Here is a 12302-nt window from a genome sequence, read left to right on the forward strand (position 1 = left end):
AATACCGCCAGCCGCAATTTGCCAAGATGTAGACACGAAATGTCACGCGGTGATATTAAAGAAAAAGTTCAGTGAAAATCATGTTTAGGCCCTCACCCCAATTAAGTGTGCCAATGAAGGAATCAAATCGAGTTTGCTTCATCAGGTATAACGCTCACCATTAAACCTAATGAATGGCTCACAGTTCACGGTTACATTATGATTTCTGCTGCGAAAAGGCGAAATGTTAAAGCCCATTATTGAATGTGCCTGCATTTACTACCACTTGCATTTAGGGGTCAGTGTTTGAACAAGTCCTTGATCTGCAGCACGTAACGCACACTATTATTAGTACTAAAGATGAGATGTCCCATTTTCATGTCTGCATCAAATTAAATGCACCAAAGTGATTTTATATACATTAACTGCAATCATTTTTGGAAAATAAAATGAGTAATTATGGGTGAATTAACTTTTCCTTGTCATTCCGTATTAACAGATTTATAGTATATGTAGTCAACACATGTTTCATTTTCTAAATAGGCATGACAAGATTAGTTGTCAAATAAAATATGGTTACACTGAATGACTCGTAGTAAGTGACTTCAATAAAACATGGTAAAAGTATATGATAATCATTACTTGCTTTAATATACTGTCTCTTGTCATCCATCCAAGTTTTAGGAACAACAAAAAATACCTTGACTTCTAGCCGATCATTTGGCATGAGAAGTGGCTTATATGAAAGGCAAAGGCCTCTAGGTTACACTTATTTTCCTAAAATATGATCATGCCTTGATTTTTAATTATTTAATTAGGACAGTAAGGTCTGACTTTACTTAGACAAAAGTCTTTCACTTAACAGAAATAATGTACAGTATAGAATATAAAGTCATGGTGCAGTGGAAGAAGAATTAATATTGTGTATGACTCCCATGAGCTTGGAGGACTGCATCCATACATCTCTGCAATCACTCAAATCACTTATTAATAAAGTCATCTGGAATGGCAAAGAAATCATTCTTGCAGGAGTCCCAAAGTTCATCAAGATTCTTTGGATTCACCTTCAATGGCTCCTCTATTTTACCCCAGATATGCTTAATAATGTTCATATGTCTGGAGACTGGGCTGGCCAATTCTAGAGCACCTTAACCACCTTTGCTTTCAGGAACTTTGATGTGGAGCATGAAGTATGAGAGAATTTGCCCTCTCCTGTGGTTTGTAATGTTATAGGCAGTACAAATGTCTTGATACCTCAGGCTGTTGATGTTGCCATCTACTCTGCAGATCTCACGCACGCCCCCATACTGAATGTAACCCCAAACCATGATTTTTCCATTACCAAACTTCTGTGAGAATCTTGGGTCCATGTGGATTCTAATAGGTCTTCTGCACTATTTGGGATGATTGCAATTTGATTGCAACTGAAAACTTTTCCAAATTATCAACTAGACGTCAAGTTAATATTTGTTGCTCTTACAACTGGCATTGACGACAGACTTTTGTCAGGTAGAGGAAACATAAAAAGGTTTTTATCTTTATTGTTCTGATGTTTAAACGTCCATTTCCTCTCAACAATACACAGATCAAAATACTTCTGAATTATACTAATGGTATGTAACATGCAATTTTCTTTTCTTTTTTCAATTATTTAATAGTGCTGTTTAATGACGATTTTGCCACACATATTTACACATAACAGATTTATAAAACCAAGTTGTGAATAGATTTAATAACTTTTTAATAACCATAACTAAATTCTGTTGTCTTTGCGACGATAACAGAAGATAATATTTTATTTGTCATTTTGCAAGATACTGGAACTCAGCTTTAAGTGTGATTGAAATGCTTAATAAGGTTTATTAATTTAACTATAGGCAAGCCACAGAACATGAGAGATTTGTTCTCTAGCCAAACATGTTCTGTAGTGATCATTTGGTCTCCAACTGCATGCTAGTACTACTCATCAGCAGCAAATAGATAAATGCGGAAGAAAAAAAAAAAACAGAAATAATGACCTTGAGACTCCATTAGATTGTCTGTGGGTTTTCTGTAGAAAGCTGGATGTGCGCCGTTTTTTCTTTGTCTTTGACTGTTGCTCGTTAGATTGTACAATATAGCCCAAAAGGCATCTTGGTTAAAAGCAAAGGCGACATGAATGCTCTTATGTGCGAATGTAAGAAGTTCACATCATATAGCCGGGATTCTTATGACTGACAATACAGACTGGCCATTTAAAGCCACCAGTCCACAGCCATCCTGCAGTCCTCATTTAAATGTGAATAATACTGCACTAACAACAGCAGTCTGAAGTGTGCAGTCAGATGGGGCTGAGCAAAAAAGGTCCATTTCCTTTTTTGAGACTGTCAGAACAGTCACACTGCAGGATTTGTGACCCACAATTAAGGACATGGTATTACAAAGATCAAAAGAAAAAGCTCTGAGGAATTTTATCTGCCTTCCATGCTACCAGACTTATCAAAATTACAAGATTTTTGCTTGAAAACTAGACTTGAATGTTGTATTAACAATGGGGAAGAGATCATTTTGATACTCATTTTGATCATTTTAATATGACAAAGGGAGACTGCTGTAGATTTTTTGTTTGATTTTACAACAAAAGCTGGACTGATTTAAGTAATTAGTAAAATATGGTTACAGTGAATGACTTTTAGTGAGTGACTTCAATAAAACATGGTAAAAATATATGATAGAAAAAATATAGAGGTTGTGTTTCAATGTACACTACCTGAAAAAAGTCTTGTCGTCTATCCAAGTTTTAGAAACAACAAATTATTTAATTAGGACAGTAAGGTCTGACTTTGCTTAGACAAAAGTCTTGCCACTTATCAAAACTAATGTACAGTATAGAATATAAAGTCACGATGAAGTGGAAAAAGAATTAATATGGTGTACAACTCTCATGAGCTTGGAGGACTGCATACATTCATCTCTGTAATCACTCAAATAACTTATTAATAATTCCATCTGGAATGGCAAAGAAAGCGTTCTTGCAGGATTCTTTGGATTTAGCTTTCATGCCTCCTCCATCTTACCCCAGACATGCTCAATAATGTTTAAATCTGGAGACTAGGCTGGCCAATCCTGGAGCACCTTAACCACCTTTGCTTTCAGGAACTTTGAGGTGTAGCATGACGTTTGAGAGAATTTGCCCTCTCCTGTGGTTTGTAGATGTAAACTAATTGAAGTTACGCATATTTAAAAATAAAAAGGTATCATTTTGATACATAAAGACACTGGGATTGATCCAAATTCAAGAATCGTCAACAATCTGCATTTCTAGGGAGTATGATGGAAGTATAAAGCAGATCTGTTTACAGAAGAGCTTCTGTTCTCCAAATAGTTGGTAATATCACATTATAGAGGACTGGAAAAGCAAACATGCTAGTCTTTCCATTGGGTTGTCATGAAGCATCACAGGTGGCATCAGTTGTCATCTATTATGACACATTATTCAAAATAGTTCTAGTGTGTCCTGACAACTATTCATTTATGACATCCCAAGTCACCTCTATCAGTCTTAACCCAACTTAAGTAGATCATTTTTAACTTGAAAGAATATTGTAAAAATAAAAAAGGACACAACTAAAAAGCATAAATTAAATTAAAATAAAGCACTACCATGCGAATGTGTGTCATAAAAAAAACTAGACTCTGCTGTATTCCTTACCATCAGGGCACTTTTCTAAGCTCCAAAAGATTAATTTTACATATTTACATGCGATTAAAACTCTCAGCCTTGATTGAATAATTTATTTTCCTGTAATCTGAACTCGAGAGTCTGCTGGCGCTTTGACAGACAGTCTGAAGGCCAGCTTCACTTTTCACTGTAACTCACGCACACGTACAATCACAGTGCATGTACAGGTGCTCCGGTCAAAATAACACATCGGCACTCAAGTCACGTCCGTTGGGCTCTCAAGGGCACACTAGTGTGTGTCTGTCTGTCTCTCATGATCTCTTAATGAATAACTGAACAGACAGCTCAACGGCTTATTTCCATCAGCATGCCTCCTTTCTCTCTCTCAAAAAAAAAAAAAAATCTCTGCTTCCTGTGCTCTTCTATCTCTGCTCTGTTTGTAATTTGGTGTTTGTTGTGTGCTGTGCTTGCTGTCAGTCATTGTAAGTGGCTGATGAATATTTACTGAGTCACAACACTTTGATGAATGGCTGTAGTGGTGATGCCAAGGGAGAGGAGTGATCCTTGTTTCTGAAACACACAGACTCTTGCACCATTTCAATACTGCAGAGGCTCATGGGCCAAGGCATTCTCCGGGTAGTGCGGCAAGGATAGAGTTGGCATTGGGTTGAACAGTAGCTAACTAATGTATGCAGTACACAGCAATGCCACTAACTTAACAGTGTAACAATAATAGTTATTGTCATCATGCACTTAATAAAGTGCTTTGTCTTAATAAAGATCGGTCACAAACATACAAACAATTAAAGAAATCCTATAGAAAATTAGCAAAGTGCACCAAGAACAGAGAACCTGAAGGATATAGTGAGATTTTGTATAAAAAATGCTCTCTAATCTCCATGTCTGGGTTTTCTAGTACCTCATCATGCATTACAGGAGATTTAAAGTTGTTATCGGGGCAATTGAAGGTTGCAAAAAAGAATTAATAAATAAATAAATAAAACTACAATGATTTTTTGGTTTTAATATAATTTAAATGTTACTTTTGTGTTTTTAATTAAAGATAAAAAAGTTAAACAAGACATTTATATTCGCAGCTTTCTTCACTCATATTTATCAAGGGTGCCAATAATTAATTAATAAACCATAAACTGGTCATGGCCTATAAAAAAAGTTTTCATAAATGTTTTCATTGAGCCGTCTTATTAAAGACACACAGATCAAAAGTCAAAAGTTAAATTTGAAGCTTATTCAAGTGCAGTTAGATTGATAATACAATTCAAGCTTTGGAAGTCAAAAATATCCCTATACAGGCTTGTGTTTTTTTAAAAGGCATGATGAAAATCCTCTTTTGTAAGCTGTTTGGACAGAACTGTGTGTAGGTATAGTGCGTCCACAGTCATATTGGGGTAATATAAAGACAATAAGTCTTTAAAAAATTTTTTGATGTTAAAATAGGACCCAAATCCCTCGCATTTTGATGCTCACCGCAATGTAATGTAGGAGTGCGGTTTCCCTGCCCACCAAGTTGACTGACAGCCGCGTTTTAACATGTCTCGGTAATAACACGTAATCATATCAACAAGACAGGACGTGCGCATCAAATACAAATACATCAAATAATCATTGGGAAAGTTCTTACTGTAGTATTTCTCACAAACGTTTCATGAGATCTGCTTCCTTCGTGTCTGTCACTGTGCTGTTTATCTGATGTAGTAGGAGATGGAGACGCACTCTGACAGGCATGTGGGAACAGTGGGCAAGGAGAATTTGATTTTCATTAAAGGCACATGCAACAAAAACAGCTACACTGTGGTCAGAGCTGAAAATTCCAATAGTCTGAAAGGTATAATAAATAAACTGATGGGTGTTTTAAGCTAAATCTTTACAGGCACATTCTGCAGACACAAAAGACTCATCTTAAATCTTGAGAAAAAGGGCCAAATAGGTGCCCTTTAAGCTAAAAACAATCTAATATATATACTCAAGTAATATCACATATGTAGGAACATTTCATCTCAGTACATCGTGGTGTTTTGTTCCTGAAAATCTTTCTGAATGATTGATTTGAGTCAGTGATCCAACAAGCCATTTATAAATTAATGTTTCAAAATGAAGATGTCATTTTGAACTGATCACTTGAATAACTGATTAAATGAATCACTCATTAAGGCAGGAACTTGCCACTTGCCACCTATTTGTGCTTTAGTGTCATTTTTCTTTTCCATGACAGGCATGAATTTGCCAGATTACCAGCACATATAAAACAAAATATGCCTATTTCCATTTCTTTTCCCACTCTTTCGCTTCTAGGTCTCCTCTATCATGTCAAGGGCTTGCATGTATTCCTAGTAGACTGCACAGAACCAAATACGTGTGATTTCCCACCTGCACTTGGCATCTTCTCATCTATTAAAAGTTTAATCCCAGCAGAACCCTGGTAGAGCGGGAAAAAGCAGCAGGAATTGAGCTGAAATCAGTCAGTCAGCTGGGAGCGTTTGCTGAATTTTCTTTCTGTACCAGCTGGAAACAAGCTAACCCAAAGTATAAGCCTCATAGCACAAACCAGAGAACAATAAATAAGCACAAGTCACTTCACAATGGTGCTGTGGGCTTTCCTTTGCATCACATGATGTGCAAAAAGTACATATTTCTCATTGTTAGACTGCCTAAACAGACTAATCTGTCTTAATATTATTGTCCTGATAGTAAAATAAAAGATCACACTTTATTTTGATGGTCTGATTGTTGAATTTGAGTTACATTGCATCTACATGACAACTAATTCTCATTAGATTATAAGTAGACTGTTAGGTTAGGGTTAGTATAAGTTGACATGTATTTGCAAAGTTTCTTATAGTCAGTTAAATGTCTGTTGAAGGAGCAGTATGAACAGATATTAAGCAGACAGTACTCAAATGGACCATCAAAATAAAGTGTTACCAAATAAAATAGAACAAAAATCTAGATGAGCTACTCAATGTTGCTAATCTATGGCATCATCACAATCTATTCATACTGCTTGCTAGCCCTAAAAGGTTTGGAGAGGACTATGAATCTCCTTGACACAGCAGTCCACTAAAAAAAAATGCAACTATGAAAACAGACCTATACACATATTCACATGATTTATGGCACTATGCCTCACATGTGACATGCAACCTAACATGTTGCGCATACAAATTTCAATTTCAAAACTTCATCATCCATCAACCAGTGATACAAATCTGTCTTGGGTAAGGCTCGCATATACACAATACAAGAAACACACCCACACAACACCAAGACCACACTACAGCACACAATGATAAATATCAGACTTAAAACACGAGTTCCTGACAGTACTGTTTGTCCTTATTCTAAATATTAATCGCAGTTGGAATGAAAGTATTACTATAGGTTTTTCCTTGCCAGTGGTCTTCTAAAACAACAGCTATAATGTACACACTGTAGGTTCTGTTCTAGATAGATACATCATCATCTCAAACTCAGACAGTGCTGGTAAAATGTAATATTCTGAAAGTTTTTGGATTGTAGAGAAAAGGTATTGGCTTGAGACTAGATTTTTGCTCAGTAAGTAATTTGCCTGTTGGTGTATATATTTACACAGATGAGCCAAACCCCTACAAGCGCCTTCATAATATGCTGCTAGTCCTCCATGTGCTGCCAAAACAGCATTGACTCGCCAAGGCATGAACTTACAACTGAAGGTGTCTTCTGGTATCTGGCACCAAGATGTTAGCATCAAAATCTTTAAGTACTGCAATGAGGAGCACTGATCTGGTAGGTGAAGCACATCCAAAATATATTCAATTGGATTTCAATTTGGGGAATCTGGAGGCTAGGTAACAGGTTGTATTATCCTGTGGAAAGAGGCCATTTCCATCATCATGAAGAGGTGTAACTGGTCTGCAACATCAAAGGACTCAGGTTTCCCTACAGAGTAATGTCTGGAGCATAACACTTCTTCCACTAGCTTGTCATCAAATTGGTATCCTGGTGCCATCACTTCTCTCAGTAAATGGGAACAACATACCCAAGATATAAGTTATAACGAGACTCCTCAGTACAGGTGAACCTTCTTTCACATCTCCAAGCAGCTTCCTGTTCCAACCCTCTTGCCTTCTCATTCGCACTTTGACTAGTCCATGACTAAGGTGCAGTTTACTCTTATGCATTTAGATTTTTAAACAAGAGGTTACATATGTCATCCACACTTGTTCGGCACCTTCAACCCGCGAAAACAGAGAAGGAAGAAAAGTAGATTTTTCATTTTGGAAACGCTGTGTTCCATTATAGATGGACTAAAATGTAAAACTTTGAATGGAGGCACAGCAATCTACAACCTCTCTATGACCGGTCTTCTGGACTATTGCATATCATTCCACGATTCACCATGCCCCTCTCATACAACCTTGCAGTGATGTGTTTGACATTCTTTACATAATGATTAATGAAATTGTATGCCACAGTGAACCTTGTGTTTGTACTAGTCATGGGGATCACCAACCTGTCCCAGCAAACAATTTTGTGTTTAACAGATGTCTAATAGACATCTAAATGTAGACAGCTTTGCCAAAACAAGGCTAAACTTGGGCTGTCAATGAAAATTGAATACATCTTAGAATAGCCCAAAACTAGACTAATTGTCAAATAGAAAGATTAGACAGACTTTGTATGTGTAGTCTTTCATTTCTGTTTATTTGATGACTAGTCTTGTTTTGGCCTATTCTTAGAAGTCTATTAGATTTTCACAGACAGCCCAAATTTAGCCTTGTTTTAGCCAAGACGACTATGTTTAGATATCTAATTAGACATCTATTAGATATCTTTTAAAAACAAAAAAGCACTGCTGACTAAAAGCAACTTATAAGATTTGCTGACACTCGGACCCAGTCACCTTGTAATCACATTTAGGACCTTGTCAAAGTTTCAGAAAGGCACAATCTTTAAACGGGATCGGATTCTTATTCTTGCCCATTTAACAAACACAATGATTAAGAGACCTGATCGTCTGCTTCTGGTCAGCAGTGGTGAGGATTTACCAACTGTTTAGAAGTAACCAACAAGATTTGCTGATACTCTAACCCACTCACTTTGTAATCACATTTTAGACCTAGTCTCAGACAGGAAAGATGCTTAAACAGGATCAGATTCTTATTCTTGCCCATTTACCCAACACAATGATTATAAGACCTACTCTTCTGCCAAGCATCGAATCGAAACGCACCTACAGGTGTTCTTGTTAGATGGAGATCGATGAAGTTCACTCATTGTAACTAACTCAATTCAATTTTTATCTGACTTCTTTTTATGCATGTTCTTGATTCAGTGTTGTTCAAACTGACATTAAATTTACCTGCACAGTTTACGTACCCCCTTTAGGCCTATTTTTTTCCATGTTCAATTTTAGATAGTTATTTATTCTACTTAGTTAGCATAGAGCAGTGAGACATTTTCCTTGTTTTGTTTTCTTGTCAATATTATTGTTGAATTAATATTAATGGCATAAAACGATGTTGTGTTGCACGACCTATTGCAATAATCCAGTATGTTGACACAAACTTCAATTACCTGTGCTGTTTACATTCACTTACATAATTGTGACATAATTGTCAGCTAAGAACAGTATTTCAACCAAGAAGCAAATCTGATACTGATATATAGTTATTACAGTTAGTCGATATTAAAATGTCAAAAATGTAACTCAATAATTGTACAATCTATAAACTCCAGTTTAATCCACACATCCAAGATGAACGCTTCACAAAATGAACAAATAGATTCCCCTTTTCAAGCAGAGTCACACATTTCAGAGCCTAAATGAGCTCGAGCTATAAAAATTACATCTGCTTTGTTCTGCAAAAAGAGGCTATTTGAACACAGACGGATGAATACATTACAGGCTTTAGCAGAAATGGTGTCTAAGCGAGACATTTAGAGGGGGGAAAAACGCATGACTAACCGTCTAGCACAGTGCATACATCAGGGTTTAGCACATGACCAGGATGTATTCTGCCTCACTGCGTCGCACATACTGGCATACTTTACAGGCAGATGAGAAAAGCCTTAAACCCCAGTGTTAAAATGCTTTGTCTCTGCATTGCAGGAGAGGGTAGCTGTGCCTGGCACCTGCCTGCGCTGAGCCGCGGTCGTCTGACTGCAGCCGTTTATGAAGTCACTACGGAGAAGACAACATGCCCCAGGCCTCATCTCCACGACTCATTACATCATTACCAACACAGTGGGTCACAGACTGATGGATCTCTAGACTCAAACCCACACTCACACACACACGCCACCAGCCCTAAACTGACATGCTGAGAAGCTGTGTATACTTCCCCGTGTTCTCCTCAGTCAAACAGAAAATCACACGCATCATTAAGGAAATATTAACCACCTAGGGAACGGAATTCGGTGGGCAGCACTGAGATGCATATATAATTGGAGATTTCTACGAGGCTGGTGGCTGATGGGAATTACACACAAACGAGATCATAAATAACACAAATGAATAAAGTCAAAAGCTCCAGTCGAATGATGCAATATTCTCTCACTCCCAATCCCTCGTCTTGATACAATTCCCACAGACAGCTGCTTTCTCTCATTTCTTCAAAAAACCTGAATGGTGATCCTTGGCTTCTCCAAACACAAATTTAGTGTTACATTTCCCAGACTTACATTTACTGAAAATATGTTTTAAACTAAATATTTCACCCTAGGCCTGGGCGATATGGCAGAAATGCAATCTCAATAATTGTTTTCCATATTGAACGATAACTATATATATTTTGATATAAGTTGTTAATGCTTCCAGATTTAAAAGAGTATCCCAACAATCACTGAAGCCACAAAGATTAGACGCTTCATTAAATAACATATTAAAAGTATTGTTTATGAACAAAAAACGGTTTAAACATTATTCAGATTTTTGGAGATTACGTTACATTACGTTTTTGTCTATAATACACAATATAAAATAGAATATTCTGAAGAACTGTAACTGACAGCATAAATAGAGTACACAAACAAAAATATACTTATTGCATTTTCTAAAACTGAACAATTACAGAAATATTTTTAAATAAATGTTTTACTTAATTAAAAATGGTAAAAAATAATCATCATTAAAATGAACAACAGTTTACAACAAATTCTGCTGAAAGTGAATCGAGCTCACTAAACAATCATGGGTGACATTAGGCTTGGGTGGTATTCCATATTTTGATACCGTCAAACCTCCTCCCTATTTTCCCTCGGTATACGGTATTACCGCGACTAATAAAAAAAAATTATGACATAAGGCTCAGACAGCATCACCAAACTGTTGGCTTGTGTATTAGCAGTTCAGAAACTGAATACCAAACACTAATACTAAAACCACAGTAAAATACCATGCACAGCAATATTAACAACTTTTAGCAACAAATAGCAGCTCATAAAAAAAGTGCAAATAATGCGCGACTCTCCATCTTTACCCACCTCTCTCTTTCTCCTCCATGCTGTCCCATGATGACAACCAAGCATACGCATTTTTAGGCATTAAATTATATTTAATATTCAATCCTTGCCTCAAATATAAGTGCATTGTTTTTCATGACGGTACAATGGTATTGAAACTGATACTGTTGCTATTTTTAGATACCGCGGTATACCATATTACCGCTCAAGCCTAGGTGACGTAGCATATCTCTAATATCAACACAACTACAGATTCCTGTTTCATATGTTTGCTGTGTGACTGGCTCTTAGATCAATATCAAGTAAAATATCCAAAGCTTATCATCGTTACTGACATAAATTTCATCGCGATTCGATGTGATACCGTTTATCTGCCCAGCCCTATTTCACCTGCAATTTTAGCTCTTTGTAAATGGCATGTTACTGTTCCAAACAACTTTAACTGTCATAATTTACTCTCCAAAATTTAGTGAATTTGGGGTTTGTGATAATGAAGCTTTTAATAATTCAACATAGTTAAAACCTGAAAGCAACGCGGCCACAGTTCAAGTTAATGGCTGAAAAACTCATTGTGTCCTGCTCATTCAATTACTATATAATACACTTTTTGCTGAAATGTACAACTGCACTCCCATTAAGCACTGATGAGTCAATCTCTAACAAGCTCTCTCTTGTGAAGCCAATATTGAAGTGGCTGAAACTGCAATTCATTGACTGGCTGCTTGAAGCTGGCTCCAAACAGAGTTGATGCCATAGACAACCTATATTAAAATGCCAACTTTAGAGCAGACACAACAAAACAATTTACAGCCTGTTACAAAAAATGACTTTAACGTATATAGACAATATTATTACCTTTCATGGCAACTTCAAGGGTGGCGAATTGTTTTAGAACTCATCCATTCAATTTACATTAAGCCTAAATTAATTCTGCATAATTAAGGGCGTGGCCACTTGAGTGACAGGTATCTGCTGCTCGCTGTCATGTCACCTCAGCTGATTCCAGCCCCTGAACTTGGCATCTCTTTCATACCTCTGATTTTGTTAAATGCGGCTTTACACAAATTATTTTTAACAATGATCAAATATTATGGCATGTTGTGCAATTAACTGTGCTCACAGATCATTCAAATCTGGCCCTGATTTTTCCGATGAGTGATATTCTTATAGAATTTCATTTATAAAAGTATTTGATTTATTG

General features: G+C 36.6%; 1 protein-coding gene across 1 annotated transcript in view; it reads right to left on the minus strand.

The window, feature by feature from the left end:
• Positions 1 to 12302, minus strand: part of man1a2 (mannosidase, alpha, class 1A, member 2) — a 177887-nt gene that overhangs the window by 71290 nt on the left and 94295 nt on the right. The window contains exon 6 of the mRNA XM_056465159.1: positions 10645 to 10679. Coding sequence (XP_056321134.1) covers positions 10645 to 10679 — 35 coding nt within the window. The remainder of the gene's footprint in view (positions 1 to 10644; positions 10680 to 12302) is intronic.

The sequence above is a fragment of the Danio aesculapii genome, chromosome 9 (assembly GCF_903798145.1).
Source record: "Danio aesculapii chromosome 9, fDanAes4.1, whole genome shotgun sequence".
Lineage (NCBI taxonomy): Eukaryota > Metazoa > Chordata > Actinopteri > Cypriniformes > Danionidae > Danio > Danio aesculapii.